Raw genomic sequence first — 19,589 nt, forward strand, 5'->3', positions numbered from 1 at the left:
TACAGACCTTCGCCATTTATAGCTGGAATATTGTTGAGCGCGATGTTAAACAACCAACCAACCCTAGGCAGATCCAGAGGGTGTGTGCAGGGGTGCTCATCCCACTTTGTCATGTAAGTTTATTAAATGACCATTGAAACTCGTGTAAAGGGGTGAAAATGAACTGTGCAAACCCCCAACCCCCCCTTTCTCAAAAAGCTGTATCCACCCCTGCAACCAACCAACCAGCCAGCCTCACGTATCAGGCTCACATTAGGTGCCATGTGGGTTGGTGTTCGTCTAGATACCAGCAGATATTGAGATATTGGTCACCATGGCCTTCATCAAATTTTTAAGTGCTGATGATTATTTGTCCTCAAGGGCATCTGTCAACAGAAAACAGTGATATCTCTACCAGTGAATAGCTGACACAGCACTATCTCTACCAGTGAATAGCTGACACAGCACTATCTCTACCAGTGAATAGCTGACACAGCACTATCTCTACCAGAGAATAGCTGACACAGCACTATCTCTACCAGAGAATAGCTGACACAGCACTATCTCTTTCTCTACCAGAGAATAGCTGACACAGCACTATCTCTACCAGAATAGCTGACGCAGCACTATCTCTACCAGCTGACACAGCACTATCTCTACCAGTGAATAGCTGACACAGCACTATCTCTACCAGAGAATAGCTGACACAGCACTATCTCTACCAGTGAATAGCTGACACAGCACTATCTCTACCAGTGAATAGCTGACACAGCACTATCTCTACCAGTGAATAGCTGACACAGCACTATCTCTACCAGAGAATAGCTGACACAGCACTATCTCTACCAGTGAATAGCTGTCACACTATCTCTACCAGAGAATGGCTGACACAGCACTCTCTACCAGTGAATAGCTGACACAGCACTATCTCTACCAGTGAATAGCTGACTGGCACTATCTCTACCAGTGAATAGCTGACACAGTGAATAGCACTACTATCTCTACCAGTGAATAGCTGACACAGCACTATCTCTACCAGTGAATAGCTGACACAGCACTGTCTCTACCAGTGAATAGCTGACACAGCACTATCTCTACCAGTGAATAGCTGACACAGGCACTATCTCTACCAGTGAATAGCTGACACAGCACTATCTCTACCAGTGAATGGCTGACACAGCACTATCTCTACCAGTGAATAGCTGACACAGCACTATCTCTACCAGTGAATAGCTGACACAGCACTATCTCTACCAGTGAATAGCTGACACAGCACTATCTCTACCAGTGAATAGCTGACACAGCACTATCTCTACCAGTGAATAGCTGACACAGCACTATCTCTACCAGTGAATAGCTGACACAGCACTATCTCTACCAGTGAATAGCTGACACAGCACTATCTCTACCAGTGAATAGCTGACACACTGCTACTGAATAGCTGACACAGCACTATCTCTACCAGTGAATAGCTGACACAGCACTATCTCTACCAGTGAATAGCTGACACAGCACTATCTCTACCAGTGAATAGCTGACACAGCACTATCTCTACCAGTGAATAGCTGACACAGCACTATCTCTACCAGTGAATAGCTGACACAGCACTATCTCTACCAGTGAATAGCTGACACAGCACTATCTCTACCGAGTGAATAGCTGACACAGCACTATCTCTACCAGAGAATAGCTGACACAGCACTATCTCTACCAGTGAATAGCTGACACAGCACTATCTCTACCAGTGAATATCTCTACTCAGCTGACACAGCACTATCTCTACCAGTGAATAGCTGACACAGCACTATCTCTACCAGTGAATAGCTGACACAGCACTATCTCTACCAGAGAATAGCTGACACAGCACTATCTCTACCAGTGAATAGCTGACTCTCTACCAGTGAATAGCTGACACAGCACTATCTCTACCAGTGAATAGCTGACACAGCACTATCTCTACCAGTGAATAGCTGACACAGCACTATCTCTACCAGTGAATAGCTGACACAGCACTATCTCTACCAGAGAATAGCTGACACAGCACTATCTCTACCAGTGAATAGCTGACACAGCACTATCTCTACCAGTGAATAGCTGACACAGCACTATCTCTACCAGTGAATACACAGCTATCTCTACCACTGACACAGCACTATCTCTACCAGTGAATAGCTGACACAGCACTATCTCTACCAGTGAATAGCTGACACAGCACTATCTCTACCAGTGAATAGCTGACACAGCACTATCTCTACCAGTGAATAGCTGACACAGCACTATCTCTACCAGTGAATAGCTGACACAGCACTATCTCTACCAGTGAATAGCTGACACAGCACTATCTCTACCAGTGAATAGCTGACACAGCACTATCTCTACCAGTGAATAGCTGACACAGCACTATCTCTACCAGTGAATAGCTGACACAGCACTATCTCTACCAGTGAATAGCTGACACTAGCACTATCTCTACCAGAGAATAGCTGACACAGCACTATCTCTACCAGTGAATAGCTGACACAGCACTATCTCTACCAGTGAATAGCTGACACAGCACTATCTCTACCAGTGAATAGCTGACACAGCACTATTGATCTTTATTGTGGTATGATTAGGTGGTGATTAGGCCACAAAATATATATTCTTGTTTCTCAGCACTTTTTAACAAAAAATATGGGTTGGGCGGGCAGATTTTATTTTTACATTTTATTTTATGTCCAAAACCCTTTAATTTCTGTGGAAATTTACACCTTTTCTCCAATAGAAAATCAGAACTTAGAAGTGTGAAAAATTTATGCACATTTTGAGAGTCCTCTAGTCTAAAATATATATATAAATCTAGGCTCGAGTCAAATGTTTTGGTTGGGCGGTAATGAAAACCAAGAATGGTTTTATATATGGCCTTAGGTAGATGTAGTTACACTATAAATTCCATTCACAAATCAGTCCAAGGCAGACTTTCAAAAAATGAATAATGAGTACTTGTACCAATGAACCACAATCCATATTATTCTATTCTGTTGGCAGCAGGTGACTTAGCCACATTCACTTCATTGCTGTGCAAATAAACTACATTATTTGTACAGCTGTAAATGATCAGAACAAATAATAAATCATAATATATATTGTATTCTGTAGTTTATTTACTAACAGAGGAATCCAATTGAATAAATCATGACTGAGTTACCTTTCACAGCCTGTGGCTAGCCAGTGTCATGTATGACCTGAGAGGTGACAGCTTGCCACCAATTGCTGTTTATCACTGCAAGCATTGACACAGTCTGCTTCCTGGCTGCACTGCATAGCCAACCCAGGCAACCAGGCTGGCAGTAATAGTCCATCTATAACCACTGCAACCAGGATATACACTTCTCTGGACCAGGCAACCAGGCTGGCAGCGATAGTCCATCTAAACCACTGCAACCAGGATATACACTTCTCTGGACCAGGCAACAAGGCTGGCAGTAATAGTCCATCTAAACCACTGCAACCAGGATATACACTTCTCTGGACCAGGCAACCAGGCTGGCAGTAATAGTCCATCTAAACCACTGCAACCAGGATATACACTTCTCTGGACCAGGCAAACCACTGGTTGACAACACTGAGCAATGATATCAAACCTTTGGGGCTGTACAAACAATGTGTTCTTGTTGTGTACAAAGGATGGGTGGTTTTGCAGGAAAACTAAATGAGGCAGGGCGAAGACTCTACACAGAAACTACAGGGGAAGGCGGCGAAGTCGGGCTGATACTTGTCAGCTGATGGCTGGTCAGCGTGATGTATCTGCTGGTCAGCTGTCCTGCATGATGAATAACTGTTAAGGCCAGCAATTACCAATGGCATAATCTGCTTAGCTGGTCATATGTTGATGAGCTTGACATATATGTGACAAGTGTACACGACAAATAGTGTTACAATGATCGATGGAAACAACAGCCATGTGACAAAGCCTGACCACATTATCCCCAGTTTGGTCACTTCAAGAGTGAAGCCCTTGAGGTCAATCCGCCACATAGCTTGAATATTGCTGAGTGCGTTATTAAACTACAAACAAACCAACCTTGAGGTCAGTTCCCACTTTCACTCCGCCTACAGAGTCGATGATCCACTCGATGACCAGAGTTGCCAACCTCTTCGATTGTATCGTAGTCGCTACGAATACTAGCCTCAAACTACGCCAATACGATTGCACTAGAAATTCTACGACATTTGAAGAAAATTCATTAAAATTCACCAAAACATAATATTTTTGTCGATTAAATACGTTTTCGGACTTCACTTACCTTTCATTCATCATATTTAGTGACATATTTGAACTGGAATCATTGCAAGTAACAAACGTAATTTTAGCGAAATTGTCCATCAGAAATCTGAAGCTGATTTCAATACCTTTGCGATTTGACCCACTTATTGTGTACCGGCGGAAAATGATCCTATCAATGATTTAACCACGTGACCGTTCCTTTTGTTCGATTATACGTATGTGGAATTAAAGCTTCACTCTTGATTAGTGTCATATTATCTTTCTCAGAATCCATCATGATTTTAAATATTTAGTCGAAAACTAATTTAATGGTCAAACTACTAAGTTTGATCGTTGGAACTACTATTTGCAACACTTTGGGGTTGGCACCTCAGGATGTACAGCAACAGTTACTCATATCTATTTTGTTGGTCACAATGCCTAAATAGCTTACCTTGACTCTCTTGCTTACGCAAACTCCATTGGTCACAGACTGCATTGGTAACACTGTATAAACTGACCATGAAATCCGGAAAACACTGACTTGATTCAAGTTTCAGTCGTCGTGTAGTTCAAGTGCTCCGCTGGGCAACTCACTCCATGGCAGCTGATATTGTGACATTATTGTATGATTCAGTGGCACAGACACAGCATGCGTGTTTGAACACACCAAGACGTTCATTTGGGTCGCAGTCTGATTGCAGGACAAATGCGATCGATGTCGTACAACTTGCTCGTTGCTGTCAGTGGTTTTGTCCAGTTCAGACTCGAGTAATTTCAAGTCAACATGACATTGAAGGACATTTCTGCACTCATCGACTTTAATGACTTCATGACACTGGTAATTTAATTTCTTGGGTCAGCTGTTTTGACTGCCAGTTCAAGTCATTCATAATCTGATCTAAGGTCCGCGAAAGGACAATGAGATGTGTTCTCTATACCTCTCACAATGAAAGTGAACAAATACCGAGAAAAACACATTTATTTGTCCCGACATGAGGAAGTGACACACGTGCACAATTATAAAGAAATAAACTATATCCATAGCAAAATACATAGGTTGAAAAAAATAACGATTTGGGAAGGACCTATCAAGCCTTGATTGTCATAGCCGTGTCGCATTTCATCATGGAGTCCACCTATAGATCCTAGCTAGTCAAACGTGTGGTACAGTGAGTGAATAATGTTTTACGTCGCACTTGATATGGTAGCAATAGCACGGCTGAAGAGACCAGTAATGGGCTTCACACATTGCGCCCATGTTGGGAATCGAATCCTTGTCTTCGGCGACGGGCAAACCCATTAACCTTTAAGCTACCCCACCGCCTATTTCAGGTAGACGATAATGTCCACCGATGTTCCAAGCGTTTGGCCTGTGACCAGAGTAGAGCGGCGGGTAGATGTAACATAAACGTAATTCCATATTACAACGACTGAGTGTAAGTCATGGTATAAACTGGAAATAACAGGGGTATATTTACAGTTGGTCTCCACACAGTAAAATCTGTGTTAGGGTTATACCTCTAAAGCCAGTTGTCGTGTTAATATTATGCACTATTTACAGATATCACAAATCAGGTATATTGCATGTATTGCACATCACTTGGTGTCATTTCTTGTCCCTGTTTTTTTTGTAAAACTTGGACTAACCATCTGAGACAGTTGAAGGGAATGTAATGGCACAGTAAAAACCCATGAGTGTGAGCACTATGAATAAGTAGCAGGTTCTGTGACAGACATTACGAAATGTAATTTGCATCGAAAATATGAGCTGTCATGGTCTATAAAGAGGGGACACAGTCTTGCTGTGTACAAACGGCTTAAATCTCAGCACAGGCAAACTCTAGCACCTTCTAGCAAATAGGGTTGCGAAACTGAGACACGAGAAAAATTACCAGCTCGCACATTCCTGACACATCGTGTTATTCCAGAACAAGCCGAATCTTGAAAAAAGGTTACGGAAAGGGGCGAGTGGTGACGAATGCAGCTCGCATATAGGAAGACTGGTCATTTTTGTCTCTGTTGCGCAACCCTATTTGCGCTACAGTTTGCCTGTGATCTCCGTAATACTGCAGAGGGAAGATTAAAGCTTGTATAAACGAGTGGTCAACATAGCTACATTTGTATAGATGGTACATGGTTTACCCATGACGTGGGATATAATTAGGAGATCTAACTGTCACCTCTACAGGAATGTCCATCAGTCTACAATTCCACCCACGGCACCCAGGCGTTGCCATGGAGAGAAGGGTTGCCATTCGGATCAAGCGGTTTGTTTCCAGGGGGAATCATTGTGTACGTGTACTGTTCGAGTCGTGTTAGGAGCTGGATGACAATGTCCTGGTGTTGGTCGGCGATGTTGTGGTACTCGCAGGGGTCGGAAGGGATGTGGTATAGACAAGGGGCCTTCATCGGCTCGCAGTTCGTGCTGGCGTTCTGCGGTTTTGGTCCACAGGTGATGGGAACGGGACTGCCAGAAAGTCGTCTGCTTGTCTGATAATTTCCCGCCGCTCTAACATGGATATCATTGGAAGGTATCTGGCGCGATTCTGCATATTTTGTCCAAGCGTTGTCTGACATTTTGTCATATTTGCTGCCATGGAGACGATCTGTGTCCTGCTCCAGCTGCCAGGGTGGGTACCAACCATTCCACTTATTGCCATACCCGACGTTGCCAGTGAGGAGCTTGTACTCCCCGACCCTCAGGCCGCCGAACTTGTTGAGAGGGTCAATGTTGTGCAGCATCTCAGTCCGGACCGGGGCACCATTGGTGGACAGCATGTTCCAGGAGTCGAACCCGTCCTGCTTTCTTAGCCTCTTGGGGTCGCCGCCCGCCGCGCTGAACAACGTGGGCAGCCAGTCAGTCACATGCAGCATCTGCTGCGATACGTACCCGGTTTTTTGGAGAAGGGGACTGTGGACGAACCCCACCCCACGAACTCCGCCCTCCCACAGAGTGGCCTTGACCCCTCTGAAAGACACAAAACATCACCTTTATCCACAAATATACGTTTTAGTGTAAACGTGCTCCGACCTTTGCGTTGCATTCGATTACATTCTTCGAGTTGACAAGCAGGGTCATGGAGATTATCTAGACCCGGGACAGGACGCCACAAGCACAGTGTTTTTGGCGTTGCGGCTACTTCTGTAGCATGCCCTCCTGCCCCAACATTCAACTGACCTGTTGCTTGGTATAAACACCAACGTTTAGCATCCGTTTTTCTTGTCTAAGATAAAATAACACAAGAACTAGATTGAATAGGTTGAACAGTTTGACTGGCTGACTTAAAATGACAATCGACTTTAAAATTTGCCAGTGGTAAATCATTTTATGTTGTTCTTCTCTGCTGACGTTACCTAAGGGGGTAGTTGCTGGCAGCGTTGCCGTCAAAGCCGTTGGAGGGTCCCCCGTTGTCAGTGGTGAACGCTATGATGGTGTTGTTCATGAGTCCAGACTGGTTCAGTGCTTTCACCACTTCTCCCACACCGTCGTCCAGGGCAGATACCATACCTGGATGGTCAACGCACAACAGAATATATTATTTTTAGTCTTTATTCTGCCATGCTCATCGGCCCAGGGCAACGTTATACATTGGCAGCCTTCAAGCTGTAGCGACGACGATTGTATTTAAACAACCAAGAAACACAAGACCCTCAGTCGATTAAATTTACACAAGATTGAGAGGCCAGTCGGACCTATTTTCTATTTGTTTCGAAAGATGTCGATATTTAGTTGGTATCCACAAGCCTTCCTAGCGTCTATGACCAATCACCCAAGAGACACTAACCTGCGTACAGCTTCCGGTTGATGTTCTGGATGTTGGGGAAGCGTTTGGTGTACATCTCCGGCGCCTGTAGGGGGAAGGCGTCCAGGTTGCCGCTGTGCACCGCTTGGTACGGGAGGTACAGCAGGAGAGGCTGGAGAGGGTACAAGCCGCGTTAGGCAGTTGCCACAGCAACATGAGTAGAGTGAGAATTGGTTTATACCGCTCCAGTGTTAAACCATTTCCGTACCAAATATAGAAGCTTCACATTATAAAGGGGTAGGAGGAATCGAACTTAAGTCTCGAGTCTGACAAGCCAATGCATGAACACCTGTGCTACTCATTATCACCATCCGCAGTGTCAAACCTTACAAAGCAATTAATAACGAACACGACATTCAGTCAGATGCAGTTGCTGTATCATCTACACACAAACAACGCGAGTGCCTGGAAATGTTTTGCTGTGGAATTTAGAGTCGACATTATGTAGCGCTGCTGTATCTCTATACTAATGTTTACATCCTAATTTGGTAAGCTATATTAATGTCATAGATCGCCTGATGGATACAACGCCCAGCAGAGTCGGTGGTTGTGAAGTAGACTAAGGCTTAGTCTCTGAATATATATAATTTTGATAGTAACAAACAAGCCCATTTAAATTGAAAAGGAGCCCTAGGGAGACCAGATATTCAGAACCTTGGGAAATCTAGACTTGCTTCGTTTTGGGCACTACAGGGAAGGCTAGGCTTTTGGGGAAAAAATACTTTGGTTCAGGGACTGTGAGACAGACTAGTTGTGAAGCTGCATCCGACTCTGTATCAGCCCTGTGATGACACAAGGCGATGTACGATACTACCAAACGTAACTGTGTATGATATACCACATATTCAGATATTTCAAACCCACACAGTTGCCAAATATGTATTGTGTATCATGAAAAAGCGTAAATTAGAACATCTATTATTTGGACATTAGGATAATTGTTTGAGTGTTGAGAAACGAACTACGTCCTACCTCTGACTGGTTGTGCGTGTTGATGATGTTGACGGCCTCCTGGGTGAATAGCTCCGTGGAGTACTGGCCAGTGTAGTTGTCCAACAGATCCATGTTCCGCCGGAAGTCCAGGCCCCACTGACTCTGCCAACACAGGAAGTCGAGGTCAAGGTCGCCGTTTCTTTGGTCATGGTGACAGTGGTACTTCCAATTACGTTTGATGCTATGATATGAATTGTTCAGATATCTCTCCCCCTACACATCAGTCGAGAACGTTGCAAATGTCTTTTATTTGGTTGAATTCCCCTCAAGTATTCGACACCACAACTGTATGTTACGTAATATATGACATAACAGAGGTAACAAAATACGATTTTGCAAATAGTGTTACATTCAAGGGTGTGCAACATTATGGTCAAGACTTGGTGTCTATAGCCTTCACATTCAACCACCAGCACCATCTGAATCCACTGTCCAGCTGCTGCATCTCTATACCACTATAACACTATACCGCTTTACCGCTATACATTCCAGACCGTTGGTAATCAGTCTACAACCACAATCTTACATTCCTTCTTACTTCTCACCTAAAGACACAGTCATTTTGTATTTACCCTTCCTCAAAACTCGTCCTTACTCACACGTTCTGCTTTAATCTGTATTTCCTCATCTGTATTTCGTGTCCGCCTAAAGCCTCACACAGATCCTTCCGTGTCGTCAAACCACAATTTTCGCCTAATGTCCTCGCCGAACATCTAGCCCAAACTCTACCCATATGCAACTGACCCACCCATTTCCACTGTGTTTTTTTAATCATGCTTCCACTATGGTCGCCGTCTCTACGTACGGTCACGTCTCAGCTGAGGGTAGGAGCGCCACCCCCCTCAACACGGACACCTACCAGCCACGCCTCCGACGTATGATCAAAGTAGTCCTCGCAGCCCAGCCAGTAGCCAAAATGGGAGTCGAACCCACGGTAGGTGGGCGTATACTCTTTGGCGAAGAATCCAAGATGCCACTGAAATTAGGCAAAGACTTAAAAGCTTCTTTTTCATAAGTGCAAATACAGCCTTCTGAAGAATGACCATTTAGATATTCTGATTATTTTATTCGTTTCCCTTCTTCTTAAGGAAAAACATAAACAAAAAGATCATTCATTGTTGTCGTGTTAAGTCTTATTCGGGTACTGAAGCCCTAAATTAGTTTTGAGACGGTCCCTACCTTGCCCACAATGTGGCTCTTGTAACCCAGCTCCTTGAAGTACTGAGGCATGATAGTCTCCGTCAAAGGAAGTCCGTAGGGCTCATCGCCGGCGATCACACTGTGCTGCATCCCTGAACAACAGATGAGATGTCTGTCATGTTTCGTCGTTTACCTGTACCTGGGCCGATTGTCTCACCTGTGTGAATGGAGGGTCAGTATCGACTGTTCTTGGGTTGTATGTCTAAGGTGCGTGTATAGTTTGTCAGACATCAGTGTCACCTGTGCCTGGTTGTTTGTCTCACCTATGTTTATGGGGTGGCCGTCTCACCTGTGTGTATGGGGATGTCCATCTCACCTGTGTGTATGGGGTGTCCATTCTCACCTGTGTGTATGGGGTGTCTGCCGGTCATGATGGCGCTTCTAGTCGGTGTACATATAGGAGACACATAGTAGTTGTTAAGGATGATGCCGTTGTAGGCGAGGTTGTCGATGTTAGGGGTGGGGATCTGATTAGACCCATGGAAGCTGACATCATTGTAACCCTGTAAATAGACAAGACCAGATCTTTCATTTTACAGAATGACCATATGTTATCTTTCGTCACAACATTACATTGCACATTGACAGACAGTCGTTTGACATCAATACCATGTTCAGAATCAGTTGACAGTTGAATAATCATATAAATGCATACATTAATTGATGTGTCATTGTCTTAGTCGCTCTTGGGTTACTGAAGGCGAATTTTAACCCGGGGAATTACCAGATAGATCGTACACAGTAGCCGAGAGACGGGTCAGCTTGATAATGTGTTTCTTTGCTTCGAAAGGATTAAATCATTTCCAACCTTCCTCGCTTATAATACACGACGTTTTCTGGCCCAGATCTGTTTGCACGTACCAGATCATCTGCAACGATGAAGACGATGTTTGGACGTTTCGCTGACTGACACGACGTTGCCATGGCAATCAGCAGTCCCACAACCCATGGAAACGCCATATTGCTGTCTGGAAAGTGGTCGAAAAACCATGTTAAGGATCTGTTTTAGCATGCACCTATGTCACGTGATCACTGGGTGCTGCTACTGACACCAGACAACAATTGGTTCTGGCTGAAAACTCTACCTGGGTAGTTGTGAATTCTGTTGAAGCCCCGATCTCAACAATACACCCTCATTAACAAGGACTTGTAAATATCTGGTTAACTAGCATGCTTGCATTGGTTTAATGTGACGCCAGCAATGAAGAAACTAAGTGTATGAGCAATGGTTTTACGCCATTTCGGGCAATATTCCAGCCAGATCCAGTCACGTAAAATTCAACTTCACACATAATTATCATGAAGGGAATCGAACAAGGACTCAGCACTTCGGCGGGCAAAACTCGCCGCTTGAACCACTACACTACTACCTCATCTTACCCACTTACTGCTGCAGCTTCCCGCGACACCTTAGAGTGAGTGAGTTTAGTTTTACGCCGCTTTTAGCAATATCCCAGCAATATCGCGACGCCGGGGGCACAGGAAATGGGAATCACACATTGAACCTATGTGGCAATCGAACCCTGGCGTGACAAGCGAACGCTTTAACCACTAGGCTAAAACACACACACACACACACACACACACACACACACACACACACACACACACACACACACACACACACACACACACACACACACACACACACACACACACACACACACACACACACACACACACACACACACACACACCTTAAGAGGCGATTTTAACTCATTCAAAGGTCACCGAACTCTTAGTTATTGCATGAGCAACTGACAACAACAACAACAACAACAGGTCTACACAGCGCCCCAGCCGCCCAACTCAACTGACATCTCGTGTATAGGTTGATGAACTTAAGCTGCTTATTAAACCACCTGTTTACTTGCATATCTCTCACAGTCTCAAAGTTTATCATACCATACAGGGCATTCAGTGTGTACTACACACTTACCTGCACAAGCTCTCCCAGTAGATAAGTCCCTAGTGACGTTGTTCGTGTTTCCACTGCGTGCAACCGAGCTGACGAAAACAAGATTCACGTGAAACCATAAACCTTTTGTTAAATCAAGGATAACGAGACCTCATCTATTGATCTAGTCACATGCTGGATGTCACGTGTACGCACAACGCTGAAATCCATACAGTGTCATATGTCATGTGCTTCATGGCTATCAGTCACGCCCCTCTGACAGTCGCGGAAGTTGACACGGTCGCTCAGAGTTTCGTTATGGGGTGAATACTCTATATATAGCACACGCGGTTCATATAGAACTGAGCTGGTAGTTAAGGTATTGTGCCTGTATGTGTCCTTACACACAATGACACCGAGACACTACAGCTGTGTTCACTATGGCGAAACTGCCGAGAGGGAGGCCTTGGCAAACGGTGTGTTCTCACGCACAGCTGTTCAACGCCTTCTTCATGATAAGTGAGTGAGTGAGTTTAACGCCGCTTTGCACATCGGATGAAACCATGCTGTGAGGCTTTGCGGCTTTCATACCAAGTGTGGTATCTTCTTAGAAAGGCTGAGACTCTCCAGGTTGCAGAGTCCCATTGATCTGCATAAATACTTGCTCACACTTGTACATAAGTATCCCATTCTTATTCTGTTTATCACTTGCTTGATGACGGTGTTACAACCTACACGGAAACGTTTCCTTCACTGTAATTAAAATTTGTTCACCCATACATTGTTGTCCTTGAAGTTACTTGTTTTGAATCCCGCAGGTCGATGGTTATTCTGTTGATCACTGGATTGTCTGGTCCAGTGTCGATTATATACAGACCGCCGCCATATAGCTTGAATATTGCTGAGTGCGGCGTAAAACTCAACCCACTCACTCACTCACCTTATCTTGAACCTCAGTTCAAACCTAACCCGAGGCCCATGACGTTGTTGTGGCATAAGGGGATGTTCAGAACTACCCTAAAAAAAAAATAAGAAACACATAAGCCATTTTCAGAAGAATTTAGTTTAAGAACAATTATTTCATGTAATTTCAATGGTAATAAGGGAAAAATTCCAACGTCTATGGACAATGATTTCGCCAACATAACAGCAGCCTTTATTGTTGTGTTTATGTTTACTTGAGTCAACAAGATGGCGTCAAAGTCAGTACTTTGTATAGCCACTATTGGCAGAAATTACTGCTCGGCACCGTCTCGGCACAGACTGGATAAGTCGACGAAGTTGCTCTTGCGGAATACTTCCCCACTCTTCCTGCAATGCGATGGCCAGTTGTGGAAGTGTCTGAAGCGTGTTTTGAAGTTGACGTACGTCGATCGAATTCATCCCATATAGGTGTTCTAACGGGTTTAGATCTGGTGATCGGGAAGGCTATGACATTGACGTTAGAATTGGCAAGGTAGCGGACGCGTGCTGTATGTGAAGTAGCGTTGTCATGCTGGAACAATTCCCTCTGTCGGTCCATAATCGGAATGATGTGTCGTGCAAGGACCTCGTTGATGTACCGATTTGCTGTCAAATTCCCCTAAACCATCACTAAATCTTAGTGTGCTGGATATGTAACCCCACACTATGACACTTCCTCCACCAAATCTGTCAACCTGTCGAATGCAATTAGGAGCAAACGTTCATTTCTCCGACGATAAACACGCTGTCTTCCATCTCTCCGGTGAAGAAGAAATCGTGATTCACCACTGAACCAGACTCGCCACCAGTTTCTAAGGTTCCAGATCCGGACTCTACGACACCACGATTGCGCCGATGGAAGTCTCTCAAAACAGGGGCGAACAACTGGCCTTGTTGGTCGAATCCCCATTTCGCGCAATCGATTCCTGACAGTTTGGTCCGAAATTCTTCTCAAAACAATTATGCGTTTTGCAGTCTCCAAGACTGTGGCAAGACGATGACACAAGTCAGCAACCTAGATGTAGTTGTCCTGGGCTTGGGTGGTAACTCTTGGACGGCCACTTCTCGGGCGATCTTGGGCGGAATTGGTCCCCAGGAAACGATCCCGAAAGGCGAGATATAGTGCTCTGATGAACGTTGAAATGTCGGGCAACTGCAGAATGCGACTCGCCAATGGCGATGTTTCGATTACCCAGTCGTGACATGATGATTTCCTCTTTACCAGGCAAAACTATTAAAAACAACGTGTGCCTTTTTATAGTAATCGATACCGCATGTTTTTCTGGTTACTTGCACGTGCATGTTTCTTGGTGACGTTTTGGCGAATATTTCTTAAAACGCTTCTAACACAAGAGAAAAAGTTAAAAAGAGTTTTGGCGCTGAAGCTGTTTACAACCACACAGAGATGACGTTGTGGAAAGAAGTAGTATATTTGTATTGTTTTTGACGCAGCTACATGGGTCCAATATTCTCAAAATCACACATGCGTTTCTTTTTTTTGAAGAGTGTATGATAATAACCACGTCGGATCAGAATCAAGCATAGATAATATCACAACACATATTACCAACTGATAATTAGAATCATTATAATAATAATAACAATCATACTAAGGTAGAAGGTCTTCGGCATCCAGTGGCTGATAGGCGGCTGCTGTTGGCGGATCGGTTGGTCAGGATGTGTGGCCTGGTTCATGTATGTTATCGTATCCAACTGATAAAGAAGAATCACCATTTTTTCGTTAATTATATCTGTTGTCATATATCATTTGAACTTAACACTTATATCTATTCAGCCTGGTGCTCGACATTAATGGGTACAACAAGGGCTGGTCGGCTCTGAATCAGTATAATGTGTCTGAGTGGGGTATTCATGCTTCACTGCGGCATGGTATCTCAGTGGGCTAGCACTATAAAACCAGCTTAAGTCTGGGCTAGTACAAGCAGCCGCACATACACATACACAGGCATGCACGTCGTCATATGAGCGAAATATTCTCAAGCACGACGTAAAACCCAATTACACCTCACCTCACCTATATCTATTCATGTTTTCACAGTTTGGCCATAAAAAATACTACAGAGGTCCGGGTGCGGTAACTTTAGTGATAGGTTACAGGGAAGTTTGCTGCATACCACACCACTTGCACGCAAAATCACCAAACAGTTCCTAAAATTTGACTCCATACTGACGCTTGTTTCACCCCAACCAAAGACGTATAAATTACGTCTTTGCCCCAACCATTGCGAAGATAAAGTATTTGTTATAGAGATCGTACGTGATATCCCTCCCCTTCTTGCTTCGACGTTCAAGGATTGTGATGGACACGTGATTATATTAACATGTGGTCTGTTCACACGGCAGAATATTTCTGTGAAGTCTTGATGACGTCACGTGTAAGTATGACGTCAGAATAATCATTTCCTGTTCTATATAGGTTCTTTTCTCCAGTATTCTATAAAAGTACATAGCGTTAAAACCTCACTAAATCTATTGGGTTTTATACACTGTCTACACGAAGTGGTGTAGCCGTATTGATGTATGTGAGGTCCGGGAACAGGGGTGGTCAATACTTGAACAGGTTGACCCGGACAATGACCACTCGACAACGATGTGAAACAGACGCTGACGTAGTTTTTGTCGACTTATATACAGATTCGGACCTGCAACCTCCGTCTATACATGTTATATACCAGGGTAGCCGAGGCTTACACAGTTTGCCGTTAGACAATAAATATAAAGCCTGGTCAGCCGGACTGAGATGTAAAAAGAATTCCCAAAACTCATACCTCAAATCAGAGCAGAAATTACAGACAGAGAGAAAATGGGTCTCATCCTCAATGTTATTACTGTTACAAAATTTACAAATTCTTTGTTCAAAAGGCCCTTTAGGACGGGAAACCCTACCCAACTCCATTTCCAGGGGAAGGGTGCCACGGCGTAGTTTACTAAATGTACTGAGGTGTGAACGCTCAAAAGAGTAGAAACATAGGTTTCAGTATTTAACGAATGTTTAAACAAGCGGTATGTCCGCAGCTTATTACCATTACACTGACCACTATCATTCCAAAGTTGATGAAACCAATCTTCACTACCCTTATGTAGTAAACAGCTCTTAGCAATAGCGAAATCGCTATGGGAAATGTCGCAAATATCTATTATAGGTAATTGCCAAGACTGTATCATACAATGAAAAGTATTATACCAGGATTTTCTGAACTGAAGAAACCATCTACTAACGATATTGGGAATTCCCGGAAATAACCTTTCATAACCTAGGACAGTCAGGTGAGGTAGACGAAGGTGTTACGTAATCTGCCTGAAGCATGACCCAGTTATAACAACAAGTGTCTGCAGCACAGGTTAGTCATCAAAACTTTTACGTCCAAACATTGCTACAGAAGGTCGGGGTGTAGGTTGGGAACACGGCGGGGGTCACTTCACACATTGTACCCATGTGGGGAAGTGAACCCGGGTCTTCAGCGTGACGAGCGAACGCTTTAACCACTAGGCTAACCCACCGCCCCTATTTTGATAACGGAACACTCAAAGGATTAGATGATGAGAAGAAATTAAGTAGTAGGTAATTAGTAGGAATATGAAAAGCGACAGTTAATATTTGTTTTTGTGCTAAAAACAAGATGCAAGCTTTTGAGAAAAACATGAACCGGATAAAGTTTGTGGTTTATTTAAAATATTGTATGAAGATTAGTTAAATGAGAAGAGTTTGGTGGTGTAGTGAGAATACAAGACTATCTGTTTATTACCTATACTAGACTTTTAGCAGCAGCTGACCAACTAACAGATCGATCCGCTTGATCTTGTTGGTTACTTGTTAAAACTCGGATGAGCAATACACAATCAATAATTTAAGTGAGACCAGATATGTTACGCTGTTTATAAGGATACTGTTCAGTATGATAATAATGTATAATGTGCTGTAATGTGCTACCAGATATCATAATACAACGCTATCAAGTCTTACATATGCTATCAGACATTTTAATACAATAGTGTCATGATGTACAGTCAAGCATAATAAAATGCCATCATGTCTTACAGATTGATTATTTCTTTTCACCTGCGGCTTCCTATTCTTCTTGCAAGACATGTTGTTATTAAAGTTATGGGAGAATACTTCAGCATCAGTTGGGTAGTTCCTTTGATCTCCACAGGAGATTGGCTGTGCGCTGGACCCTACAGGTTGTTGCTTTAGACTGCTGGCATGTAGAAAGTTTGGGACGATACCTACACAGGTGTTTATGTACTTGGATTTCAGACTGGTTTCAGATATTTATCTGCCCGCTTGCCCACATGTGAAGCGCCCATAATAGACCTGGGATCGCATTGCATATCAAATCTAGAGAAAGGAAATATGAGGATTATATACCGAAACAGTATGTATTTCCTGTGTAGTATGAGGGAAACCGACGTCAAAACGCTACAAAACAGCCCTCACCAACTGCAATACTCATCATTGGGGGTCACTGATATTCGTGAGTGGTGTTACTAACGCTTGAAAGTGGGTGTACCGACACTCGTCAGTGGGTACAGTACAGTGGAAGCCCTCTAAACCAACATTCGTTGGGATCGGCAAAAAATGCCGGTATAGAGGGCATGCCGGTTTGGAGAACTTTTCCTTTTTCAACCTGAGAATGATCTCCCGTGTGCTGTAAAATACGACTGAACAACGTGTTGGTAGTCATCATATTCTTTATTCATCAATGATGATATTGGTAAAGCACGGAAAACAAACCAGTCTCATCGCAGTTAAAGACATCTACACTAGGCGCATATCCATCAATCAAAGTCGGGAGGCGGGAGCTTAATGCCGATGGTAATCCACTATGTAGTTAATACGCGTTCAGACAATCAACAGGAGAGCCGAGATACCGGATGCCGGTTTCGAGAGCGTTGATTACTGTACAAACAGTCAATTTGGCGGTCTTTGTTGTGCCGAAATACGGAATAGACTGACGCTGGATTAGAGTGCGTTTAACTTATCATAACTTAACTAGCTCCTGTCGGGACCAAATTCTAGTGGCGATGTTGAGAGCATGCCGGATTGGAGGGCTGTCGGTTTAGAGGGCTTCCACTGTGTATTTGTCTTGATAATTCAACGTTGAAGGCAGATGACACCATCCCTCCTCGGGGACCATTCGATACACACGGCAAAACATTGCCTCGAAACAATGTAAAGTTTTTATGCAACGCAGGAATTCTGCATATTTGATACTGTTTAGTGGATATATGTACAATGAAATTCGTGTTTATATAACATATAAACTGTAGTTTCAAAGAAATATTATGCCCAAATAAACCGCAGCCTTTCGACACAGACAACCAGGCACAGATCATCGAACCTTCAGCTGAACCGACATCAGCCGTTTTAGAAGGTTCCAACAAACTTGTCTGACCATCCCTGTAGTATAAGGCTAAGGGTCACAACCTCTCAGGAAAACAGCGGATCCTGACAGTCCACCTACGTAATAGGTATGACTGAATCGCTTCACGTCTTTATGTGAAAACAGTTCAGACAGTGCTTGTGTTTGACAAAGTTATATCTACTCGAGCCACGACGTTGACACCTTGGTTTTACATGTGTCAAATAAATAATATTTAGTGTGAATTAAATCAAAATAATTTGGTATTATATACCCAGAAATGTGTATTATATACATTGTATAAGTATTCCCACCCCATGCATGCCATAAATTGTGAGAAGTGGGACAACGTATAGCAGTACTTAGTTCAATCGAAACAGAGACATCACGTGACTGTGAAAAACTTCGCCATGTCATCGTGACTCAGCTGAACAGCCAATTTGATTGTATGTCAATGAAAGTGTTTTCAGTCAATGTATGGTATCATATGTGTCGATTCAGCATGGGCGCGGCACACTGTCGGCGTAGGGGTGGCTGACGTAGCCAGTGGTTGCGTTATTGAACGCTGAACTGCTCGATCGATTGAACCATACCGTAACCACAAGCCCTATATCATGCACAAATCATTATATTGGTCACAGCTCAAAGCTAACATTATCGACTTATCCATAGTTCGAGACAGAGGGTCCCGCAAATCAGACTGCCTGGACCATAGGCTTTAACGATATATCGAGGAGTTCGAGTTAACGAGAATTTGATGTTCTTCCACCAAAATATCCCGTATATGCAATGTTAAAGCAATTCAATTATTTTGCCTGCTTTCGGCATGGCCGACATGTGCTGAGCCGAAGGCAAATCGTCACGCAGCGTTAACTGTGTATCTGCTGCGAGACGTCCTTGACCTACAGGTATAGGACTGGGTCACGTTTTGTCAGCGGAAAGTTTCAGTGGTAAAATCTATAACGACATTCTAGAACTGCCCGCGCACACTGAACGGAGCTTTCTCCCCAGCTGTAAGGTAAAGTAACAGTTTAAAAGTTTTATATTTGTACACTCACTTTGAAAACAAACTATCTTGATATGATAAGTGGTAATGTTGTCATCTTTGTTTAAAATGATAT

General features: G+C 43.6%; 2 protein-coding genes across 4 annotated transcripts in view; one reads left to right on the top strand and one right to left on the bottom strand.

Annotated features, from left to right (window-relative positions):
• Positions 1-6,254: 6,254 nt before the first annotated feature.
• LOC124283342 (arylsulfatase B-like) lies at positions 6,255-13,132 on the bottom strand. Of its 2 annotated transcripts, XM_046719380.1 has the most exons (10): positions 13,062-13,132; positions 12,164-12,231; positions 11,086-11,192; positions 10,568-10,727; positions 10,204-10,316; positions 9,884-10,000; positions 9,004-9,126; positions 8,014-8,143; positions 7,583-7,736; positions 6,255-7,196 (listed from the first exon to the last, which is right to left on the bottom strand). In XM_046719380.1, exons 1-10 carry the CDS (start codon positions 13,115-13,117, stop codon positions 6,431-6,433), a joined length of 1,794 nt encoding a protein of 597 aa, XP_046575336.1. In that variant the 5' UTR covers positions 13,118-13,132; the 3' UTR covers positions 6,255-6,430. The 2 variants fall into 2 exon arrangements, with proteins under 2 accessions (XP_046575336.1, XP_046575337.1); XM_046719381.1 differs by lacking the exons at positions 12,164-12,231; positions 13,062-13,132 and adding an exon at positions 11,922-12,042.
• A 3,247-nt stretch (positions 13,133-16,379) lies between these two features.
• LOC124283343 (cysteine sulfinic acid decarboxylase-like) overlaps positions 16,380-19,589 on the top strand; it is a 29,509-nt gene continuing 26,299 nt past the window's right edge. The window contains exon 1 of one of the 2 annotated variants that reach the window (XM_046719383.1): positions 16,380-16,446. The gene's annotated coding sequence lies outside the window, so the exon portion shown is untranslated. Of the gene's footprint in view, positions 16,447-19,365; positions 19,487-19,589 lie in introns of those variants that run through there. The other variant, XM_046719382.1, reaches the window with a different exon arrangement.

This window comes from Haliotis rubra, unplaced genomic scaffold (assembly GCF_003918875.1).
Source record: "Haliotis rubra isolate DU_JTF1 unplaced genomic scaffold, ASM391887v1 Scf313, whole genome shotgun sequence".
Taxonomy (NCBI): domain Eukaryota; kingdom Metazoa; phylum Mollusca; class Gastropoda; order Lepetellida; family Haliotidae; genus Haliotis; species Haliotis rubra.